Raw genomic sequence first — 10,071 nt, forward strand, 5'->3', positions numbered from 1 at the left:
CCGATAGGAGAATTCCCCCTCCCCCTGCCGCCCCTCCACGATCGGGCAGGGCCAGTCGGCAGCCTCCAGCCTGGGCAGCACTCCCTGCCTCTGTCCACCCTCCTCATGCCAGGAGCCTATCATTCCTACCAGTCCTCTGCTTTCTGCGCCCCAGGAGCCTGCCTCCACACTGGAGGAGAGGCTGAGATGTCCTGTGGGCCGGCCCCACCTCCATGTAAGTGTGGGTCACTATCCCCCTTCTAGAGAGGCTGAGGCCAAGGGCCAGGCTGAGACAAGGCAGAAGCTTCTCCTACTTCAGACTTGCAGGGGACATAAGTCCCAGCATCACCCTGGAATGTGGGTCACCAGGCCATGAGACTGAATTAGGGGTGCCCCAGAACTGGGCAGGAAGTCCCAGGCAAGGCTTTGGGGGAGGGCGGCTGGGCCAGGGAAGTATTGCCGGTTGGTGGAAAAGATAGAAGAGTCCAGGAGGGCTAGACACAGGCGGCTGAGCCAGGGCAACCAGTAGACAAGAAGGTCCTCTCCAGGGTCCCAGTTGTGCTAAGTGCCCTAGCCTCCCTGCAGACGGCTATCTCCAGCTCCGCCTGCCCTGGGGACCCGTGAAGAGGCCAAGGCAACCATACAGTGATTTATTGACCAGACTTTGCAGCAAGAACACAGCGAAGGTGGGTCTGTACAATCCAGCCTGGCAGAGGGGTCTGGCCCTCTTAGAGCAGAGTCTGGGGACCCCAGCATATTTCCCCCACAGCCCCCGGAAGTCCAGCCTCATCCCTGCTCCAGGCCCCTCCTGAAGTGAGGGGCAGCGGGAGTCCGGGTCCTGGAGGGGCTGGAAGGCAGGTGGTGCCCAGAGCGGGGCTGGCACCGGGTGCATGCCTGCCCTGGTAGCCGGCAGGAGGTGATTCGTGCGGGGGCAGTGGGGGCGTGCAGGCGGGCAGCCAGGCTCACCACACGGAACACTTGTGGGCAGGGTTCATGGGCGTGTCCTTGGGACAGTGGAAAGCCCGGCCAAACTCCTCAAACTGGGACACGCTGCCCAGAACCCTGGGGTGGGGAGAGACCCACACAGTGAGGGGCCCTGCAACCACCCCAACCCCAGCAAATGAGTGAGTTTTATTCCTTCCCGTGCTCCCGATCCCACCCCAAACACAAGGAGCTGACGAGGCCAGGCGGGCAGCTGGGCATACCTGTAGTGCTCAGGGGCATGCTTGTCGGTCAGCACCTGAAGGTAGATGGACTGAGACCGCCGCTTGATGCACCAGTTCTGGGTCCAGGAGCCGGGTGGAGGGGAGGAGGGGGAGATGAAGCCAGGCATCCAACCCCTAGCCCCCCACCCAGGACGCAAGGCCATAGGCCCCCTCAGCACCACAGGGCCATCACCTCTGAGGGGACAGGTGATGAGAGACAGGCTGGCCATGCGATGCCTGGGCAAGGCAGAGCTGGGACTGACCCCGGATGCTGTGTCCCCACCCCAAGGCTCCCAGTCCAATCCCCCACCCCGTCCACCTGGGCAAAGGCAATGAAGAAGAGCTGGTCGTGTGTGTACTTGAGCCGGGGCAGTGGGTGCTCTGGGCCGTGCTCCCGCACCCACTTCTGATAGGCCTGGGGACAGAGAGAGCATGGACCTGCTATGTCCACCCACCCTGGGCACTGCTTCCTCTCTGTCCTCCATCCAGGTAGCCCTCCCTGCTCTCCCTGTGAAGGCAGGCCTGTGAATCCTTCCTCTTCCAGTGGACCATGTCCCCAGCACATGCCCTGCCCCACCCCAGGCCAGAGCTCAGCAGGGTGGGCAGGGAGAGGCAGCTCTGTCCCTCATCTGGAGTCCTCATCAGCCCCCACCCCTCCCGCAGCTGGGGTGGAGCGCAGGCAGGCGGCTCACGTGGTAGGCCAGCTTGAGGCCACCCATATCTGCGATGTTCTCCCCAAGCGTGTGTTTCCCGTTCACCTGCCGGGAAGGGAAGAGGACAGGGGGCTGCTTGGGGCCCAGCTGGCCTCCCTCGGGCATTGATACCTTGGGCCCCAGCCCCTAATTCCCACCACCCCTCTCCTTCCCTTGCCCAGAGAGTTTGAGGGGGGGCTCCAACTCTACTCCTTCCCCCTAAACCCCTTGTCCTCCGTAAGTCTACAGACACTCATTGTGTGTCCACATGAGTGTGCGGGAACCAAGTGTGTGTGCAGGGACCTGGGCACAGGTTTTGTTTAGACATGTGCATGTGCACAAGGGTATGCGTGATGCTCCCAGCCCGTGCCCCACCAGGCCCGAGGGGCACAAGGGGCAGGTGGGGGGTCTCACCCGCTGGTTGTAGACAGTGAAATTGTCATAGAGACGGACGATGCACTCGGCCTTTCGCAGGAAGTGGGTGTAGGAGGCCTCAGTCCACCAGTGCAGCAGGTTCCCTGAGCGGTCATACTGGCCCCCTGTGGGCAGTGCAGCAGGATGAGACCCACCCTCACCCTGAGCGCCCTCCCCTTCCCACCCACCAGCCCCAGTTAGCCCATCCCCTACCCTGCCTCTCCACTGCCTGTCCTGCCCCCTCCCAGCCATCCCCTCGGGCCCCAGCAGGCCTCACCCCAGTCGTCGTAGCCGTGGGTCAGCTCATGTCCAATGATGGTACCGATGCCCCCGTAGTTGAGAGACCTGGGCCCACAGCAGCAGCATCAGGCCCTAGCCCTCAGCACCCTCTGAGAGCCCCATGCTGCTGCCCAGGCCCCGGATGTCCCCTGGGCAGGCCAGGAGGTGGCCCAGGGAGGCCACAGAGGCATCCGTGTGGTCTAGGGGCACTTGTGCCTCAGCTTCCTCATGGGCTGTGTGAATGCCAGTGGAACCTATCCAGCCGCTTTTAGGAAATCCCATCTAACAGAGCTGGCTGGGCGGTGAAACAGGGCTGGAGGAGACAGGAGGGAAACAGAGGCACCCACGAGGGGGTCTGGCCTCCTACCTCATCGTTAGTGTTGCGCCACCTTTGAAACATTGAAATGAGCCTCAAACAAGTAAGGAAGACCCCAGGAAGTTACAAATAACAAACCTACACATTTTTCTAAATAACCAAGGATGCAGTGGGGAGCCAGGGTCCACAGCTGTCCTGACTCCTGAACCCAGCTGGGTCTGGGGCGATTGGAGCCACAGTACACCGACACACACCTGGTAGACAAGGTCTGCATGCCAGCCCTGCCCTCAGCCACAAACAGGGCAAGCTATGTACTCACTGTGGGAAGTCAGGGTCATACAGGGTGGGCTGCAGGATGCCCGCGGGGAACACTACAAGAAGGGGGTGCTCAGTGGGAGACACACCCACTTTTAGACCCTGCCCCGCCCAGTGTAGGGACACATCCCCTTACCCATTTGGTTCTTGTTGGGTAGATAGTAGGCATTGAGCGCCTGTGGCGGGAGTAGCCACCTGTGGAGGGAGGCTGGGGTGAATGGGGGGCACACACTCCCTCCCCCACTACCCTCACATCACAGCTTCCTCATCAGCCATCTCCTGACAGTCTGGGGGTCACCCTGCCAGCCTCCACCCCATGCTCTGTGCTGGCCTGTGTGCCCCCCCATATCTGCATGGCTGTGAGATGATTTGCCCCACCAGCTCCTGCCCTTTCCCCACAACCTTCTCTGACTCCCAGCTCTGGACCAGGTACCCACGTGGACTTGTCCACCTCCTGCCGAATCTTCTTAACTGAAAGCTGGATGCTGAACCGGATGCTGTTCAAGATGTTCTTGAAGTAGGTCTTCTCGTGGACCTCAAACTGCAGGAGGCATGGGCGGCACTCAGCCACAGACAAGGGCAGGGCTACCTGCAGACTGGGCGACATCCTGGCCATGCAGGCCACCTGCCCTCCTGAGTGCCGTTAGTACAGGGGCTGTGGATGGGCAGGGCAGGCAGGGTCAGGGCCCACCTCATATTCCTTGTCCACAGCATCAGGTTTCAGCAGGAAGTCTGGGTAGCCGACCATCACCATCATGTACTGGAGCTGCAGGCCGAGGGCAGGTGAGGGTGGCACGGGGCTTCAGGAGACAGCCTCCACCCCATCCTACTCACCAAGGAAGGGAACACTAGGCCAGCCTGGGAGTGGGCTTCACAGTTGGGGAGGCAGGCCTAGTCAACTCTATGAAGCCCTTTTTGCCCCTTTTGTTCTCTTTCACTGGCACACAGTAGGTGCTCAATGTATATAGGACCAACCAATGGCACAGGGTCCCCTCACCTTGGCCCGAGCGGCAGCCCTGGTCTCAGCATCCATCCAGTCCAGCTCGTCCAGCCGCTGGCCCAGGATGTACTTGATGTCTTCTACCAGCTGCTGCACCTGCAGGGTCAGAGGTCAGGGAGCAAGGGTCAACCCAGCAGCCTTTCACTCTGGTCCATCACTCCTGGCAGGAGGGGTACCCCTGTCTTTAAGCACCACTTTCTAAGCCCAAACCTCAGTTCTGAACACCAAGAGGATACTTTGGAGGTGGGGATCCAGGCCCTGCACCCCCGAGGGCTCACAAGACAGAAGAGGAAACTGCCCCCGCAATGACCACGGACATCCCTAAGGCCACGCCTCCTGCGTGTGCCTGAGAAGGAGGGCTGGGGCCTGGCAGGGAGGTCCACCTGCAGTTGATAGTCCACATGAGCTTCCTGGAGGAGGAGGCCTGTGGAGGAGTAGCCTGGAGCCTCAGAATCAGCTGAGTACTTAGCAGGGCCTGGTCCCCCTGCCTGCAGGGGGACATGTGGGGCTCCCCATGTTAGGACCATGGCCTCGGGAGGGCTTCACCCTCAGTTCAGCACCATCCTCCCCACCCAAACAAGGGCAGCCCACCTTGGCTTTGCTGGCAGCTGAGAAGTGCTCGTGTACAAAGAGGGCACCAAGCGCCATGCCAAAGTGGCGGTTGGCCTGGCCCAGGCAGACCCGGGCCAGCTCCTGTGGCTTGTCGCTGCCCTCCATCTCCCGTGCCAGCTCATGCAGCGCCTCACGGAATGGCGGGGACAGATGCTCACTCAGGACCACCACCACGCGCCACACCAGGTAGTTGTGCAGGACCCTGGGGGCCAGGTGAAGCCAGTGGGTGTCCAGACGGACATGCATGTGGGCCACCAAGGGCACCACCCCCACCTGTGCCCCCCAACCTGCGGCTGGACCCAGGACCCAGACAACCCCACAAAGAAGGGACAAGGGGTCATCCCAGATATGCAGAGCAGAAAATGTAAAGCCCACCCAGCAGATAGGTCCAGCATGCAGGGCAAGGATCTAGTGGCCGCTGGGCAGAAAATGCCAGATCTGCAGCCATACCGGCGGGGTGTGGAGCGGATGAGCTGGGACACCTGCTGCATGTAGTCTGTCGCCAGCAGCACCACTTCCTCTTCCTCTGAGAAGTCCTCCTGGAAGATCTGGTCTAGCAGCCACTTCCACCGCAACTGTGAGGCCAAGGACAAGGACAGTGAGGCTGGGGGTGGCAGGGGCCACAGAAGACAGGGAGAGGGGCAGAGAGAGGCAGCAAGGGGACATAAGAGTCCATGGCCAAGGAAGGGTTTGCCCATCTCTGGGGAGAGATGACGCTGTAGTCCCAGCAGCAGCATTGCCCCCAACCCTGCCTGCCCACGAGGACTGGGCCACACTCACATGGGGGGTGATCTTCTGCAGCTGCCCCAGCGTCACCTTGTTGTACATGGAGCTGACATCTCGCCGTAGGTCATCATACTCTGACACAGTGATCTGTTGGGAGAGATCACAGCTGACCCAGCCGTGCTCCATGATGCCTTCTCTCAAGTCCAGGGCAGCCGCCAGCCCGGGTCTGCTCACGTTGGCCAGTCGCTGCTCCACCTGCAGGATCTCCTGGGCCTTCTGTTCCACAGCATCCGCACCCAGGAGGCTGAGCACTCGCTCCATGAACACCCTGTATGCTGCCAGAATCTGCACCAGGGGAGGGGGGCTCATCCAGGGACAGAGACAGGCCTAGCCTGGATCCACCCCTCCTGGGGCCCCAGGCCTTCCCTGCCTCCCCATCCCATGCCCCAGCACCTTCTCACTCTCCTCATCCTGAGCTAGGTACAGGGTCCTCTCTGGCAGGGTGAGCCCATCCTGGTCAATCTGGGGAGGGAGACAGGGTCCAGAGGTCAGAGGTCCACACCTCAGGTTCCCTAAACAAAGGGAATTCCCACTCCAATGCCCAGAGAGCAACCAGACATCCATGAGTACAGTCCCAGAAGCACGCAGACCCCAGCCCCTCTTTCCACCAGGACGAGATGGCCAAAGCCCCATCCCTGACTGTCCCAGCCTACGGGCGCCCAATCTTACCCCTGTACGTCTGCACTTTCCTTATCTGTCAGGGGCATTCCTAGTTCCCCCACTGACAGTTGGGACCCCTAGTTTCGGGGCCAGCTCCAGCCCTTGCGGAGATGTCAACCCAGCCCGCCGGCGCGCCCCTCCCTCCTGGTCCTCACAGCCTGCCAGAGGGCTGGGAAATTGCGGCTCCCGCGGCTCCTCTAAACACCGCAATTACCCCCAGGGAAATTACTTGCGCCCTCCTCCCGCGCTCTGCCGCGGTGCGTTCCCCTCCCCTCCCCTCTCCTGCTCGCCTCTCCCCTCCTCTCCTCTCACGCACCCGCCTCCCGCGCACAGGGACCCCTGGGCAAAGCCACTGCGCCCCGGATCCGCGGCCGCCGGCAGGGCGCTCGGGTGGTGGGGAGGGCACTCACGCGGATGACGTAGCGCGAGGAGTTCCTGTCGTCCAGGCTGACCGTGAGCGAGAAGAGCGCGGCGGCGCTGTACACGCCCTGCGCCTTGTACAGCAGCCGGTTGAGGTCCCATCGCGCAGCGACCCCCGGACGCTCCTCTGCGCCGCCCAAGTCCCAGCCCCCGCAGTCCTCGATTACCTCCAGCATGGGCCGCGGGCCCAGTCGCTCGATCTCGTGCATGTCTAGGCAGGAGCGGAAGAAGGCGCGCACCTTGCGCTGGGCCGCGCCGCCGGGCCCACCCCCGGGCCGCGCCAGCAGGCGCCGCAGGCGCTCCTCGTTCTGCTCGCCGATGGCCGCGATGGTGCCATAGGTGAGCTTGTCGTCGGGGATGGCATGGCGCCGCAGCCAGCCACCGCAGGCGAACGAGTAGAAGTCTTGGCATGGGTCGATGCTGGCGTCCAGGTTGGCGGCTAGGAAGCGAGCGGCACGCGCGAAGGCCTTGCGCTCAGGGCAGCCCTCGGGACAGGCGCCGCCGCCGGCAGCGACCGGGCCCAGGTACTTGAGAGCCAGCATAGCCGCCAGGATGGCGCAGAGGCCGGCGGCGAACACCAGCCCCGACAGCAGGCACACCTCGCGCCGGTTCCAGCGCGGCAGTCCGGACCGGGCCCCGGTGGCGCTGCGCGCAGCACCCAACGGGAAGCCCGGGGGCAGGGAGGCCCCACGCGCGCCCCCCGCACCGCAGCGGCTCACGTACTTGACCTCTTGGAACTCATCGTAGTGCGCTGTCAGCGAATACGGGGGCTCCATGGCGCCGAGGCCGCCGCGGTGCAGCCCTGGGCCACCTGGGCTACGGGATGCGCGTGGCCGCCGGCCTCCTCGTGGGCCTCCGCATGGCCCCGGGGCCGCAGCTGCGGGAAGGGCAGAAGCTGGCTCTGGAGGCGCCGCAGCCGGATGGGGCTCAGGGGCACCGCGAGGAGGCACACAGGCCTGGGTGCAGAGGCCCCAGCCTTGGGCCTCATTCACTGCGGAAACCAGGGATTAGGAGGGCTCGGCGGGGCCACCACCCCCGCGTGCACAGTGTAGTCTTCTCCCCTGTCCCCTCCCTGCGCAGGCTTGAGAGCCGCAGGGTTGGGAGGGCTCTTATTGGAAGCAAGAGGCGCCAGGCAAGGGGCCTGGCACGTAGTGGGCCTTCATTGAAAGGTCGTCCCTCTTCCCTTCGCCTTTCTTTCCCACGACCTGCCCCAGCCAAGGTCGGGTGGGGTGGGGGAAGGAGCGGAGGCTGGAGTGAGGAGGTGCAGTCAGGGGCGCGTCTATGCGGCACTTTCAGCTCTCCGCTCTGGACCCAGACGCTCGGCAAAGCGGCCAAAGAACCAAACTTTGTCCTCGTGGAAGTCCGCGGGGTTGACCACGCCAATCCCGCTCGCTGGCTCCTTCTGCTCGGTGGCCCGACGGCCCACTCGCCCCTTCCCTAGAGGCGCGCGCCAACGCCCCAGGGTGGCAAACACACAACCCACCCCTGGACGGCCCTGATGGAGAAGCCGAGACGGGTGCCCTCCCCCCACTCCCACCATCTCTGTCCCCGCCCCGAGCCACTCCTGGCTTCAACAGGTTCTCCCCAGAACCCAAACTTGGGCGAAGTTTCACCCCCGGCGGGGAGCGAGCTGGCCGGCGAGCCCCGAGCCCTGACGCTGTGCCGCGCAGTCCGCTGAGCCCGAGAGCCGAGCCCGGGAGCCGCAGCCGCAGCCGCAGCCGGAGCCGCAGCCGAGAGGACGCAGACAAAGCCGGGAGGCTCCGCGCAGTGGCGGCGGCGGCGACGGAGGTGGCCGCGATGGTGGCCTCAGCGACAGGGACTCGGGCGCCACTTACCCGGCAGGTGCGCGCCCGAGCCGGCGGTGACAGAGCGGGTCGGGCCCGAGCAGGGGCCTGAGCCGGAGCGGAGTGGAGCTGAGCCGGCGTCCGGTGTCTCCCAGCGCCCGCCGCCTCCTCTGCCGCCGCGCCGAGCCCGCCGCGCCGCCCGCCTGCCGGCCCGAGGGAGGGGGCGCGCGGGCGGCTCCACCCTCCTCCGCCCGCCCCGCGCGCCCCTCCTTCCTCCTGCGTCTCTCGGGCCACCTGGCAGCGGGGCCGCAGCGCGGACGTGGGTCGGCGGCCCGCGGAGACGGGTTCCCGGGGGTCGTGCGCGGGCTGCGGTCTGGGACTCCGGGTCCAGCCGCGTTCCAAGACGAGTGAGGGCAGCGAGTACTGCCGTGAGGGGTTCCCTCCGATCCAGTGTCCCCACTCCCAGCCGCCCACTAGCCCCTGGTGAAGGGAGCTCAGTGGGGACCCCTGCAAGAAGAGGGCTTGCAGCCCCCCTTCCCCATCCTCTCCAGCCGTGGCTAGCCCTGGCATCACGGCTCAGGAAGTCCCTGGCCCAGGTAGGAAGAAAAGGAGCTGGAGCTGGAGATGACGGGCCAAGTACTCCTCTGAAGGGCTGGGGGCGGTGTCAGTAGTGCCTGTGTCTGCCGGCACAGTCCCTGGCGCAGAGCGCACCTTCACTACCGGCTTCTTTGTCCTCCTTGGAACCCCTGTCCTGGATCGGCTCTCCACCACGGCTTCTGGTTGGCCTCGCTCCCTTCGCCTAGCCCCTGGTGAAGGGAGCTCAGTGGGGACTCCTGCAAGAAGAGGGTTTGCAGCCCCCTTCCCCATCCTCCCCAGCCGTGGCTGGCCCTGGCACCATGGCTCAGGAAGTCCCTGGCCCAGGTAGGAAGAAAAGGCCAAGAGAAGAATGAGCGAAGTCTCCCTGCTGGAGCCAGGGAGGGCTGGAGCCTGCCTCCTCTGGCCAGCAGCCTCCGGCCTCAGACAAGCCCTGAGCCTCAAGACCCTGGTATGTGGACTGATGGGAGGGCAGGCTGGGTGCCGGGACTCTGAATTTACCCACCCCCTGCCTTCTTCCAGGTGAACTGGCTTTTTCTTTTTCTTTTCTTTTTTTTTTTTTTTTTTTGAGACGGAGTCTCCCTCTGTCACCCAGGCTGGAGTGCAGTGGCCGGATCTCAGCTCACTGCAAGCTCCGCCTCCCGGGTTCACGCCATTCTCCTGCCTCAGCCTCCCGAGTAGCTGGGACTATAGGTGCCCGCCACCTCGCCCGGCTAGTTTTTTGTATTTTTTAGTAGAGACGGGGTTTCACCGTGTTAGCCAGGATGGTCTCGATCGCCTGACCTCGTGATCTGCCCGTCTCGGCCTCCCAAAGTGCTGGGATTACAGGCGTAAGCCACCACACCCGGCCCGAACTGGCTTTTTCAATGCGGGATCTCCCCACTGCCTGGAGGCAGAGCCCTCTTGTACCTGCCTCCCTGCCTTGGTCAGACAGCCTGGCCCTCATGGGACACAGAGAACTTGGGGCTCCTTGGAAGACTGATACTGTTTCTGGAATCTCTGCTTTCTCTACCCT

General features: G+C 63.9%; 1 protein-coding gene across 1 annotated transcript; it reads right to left on the minus strand.

Moving 5' to 3' along the window:
- Positions 1-615: 615 nt before the first annotated feature.
- LOC105473915 (endothelin-converting enzyme-like 1) lies at positions 616-7,555 on the minus strand. Its single transcript, XM_011728116.2, has 17 exons — positions 6,669-7,555; positions 5,992-6,060; positions 5,773-5,883; positions 5,593-5,685; positions 5,263-5,387; positions 4,792-5,014; positions 4,198-4,296; positions 3,892-3,966; positions 3,638-3,741; positions 3,337-3,395; positions 3,205-3,256; positions 2,568-2,635; positions 2,291-2,415; positions 1,877-1,942; positions 1,504-1,599; positions 1,185-1,261; positions 616-1,041 (listed from the first exon to the last, which is right to left on the minus strand). Exons 1-17 carry the CDS (start codon positions 7,452-7,454, stop codon positions 942-944), a joined length of 2,328 nt encoding a protein of 775 aa, XP_011726418.1. The 5' UTR covers positions 7,455-7,555; the 3' UTR covers positions 616-941.
- Positions 7,556-10,071: the final 2,516 nt, after the last annotated feature.

This window comes from Macaca nemestrina, chromosome 11, assembly GCF_043159975.1.
Source record: "Macaca nemestrina isolate mMacNem1 chromosome 11, mMacNem.hap1, whole genome shotgun sequence".
Lineage (NCBI taxonomy): Eukaryota > Metazoa > Chordata > Mammalia > Primates > Cercopithecidae > Macaca > Macaca nemestrina.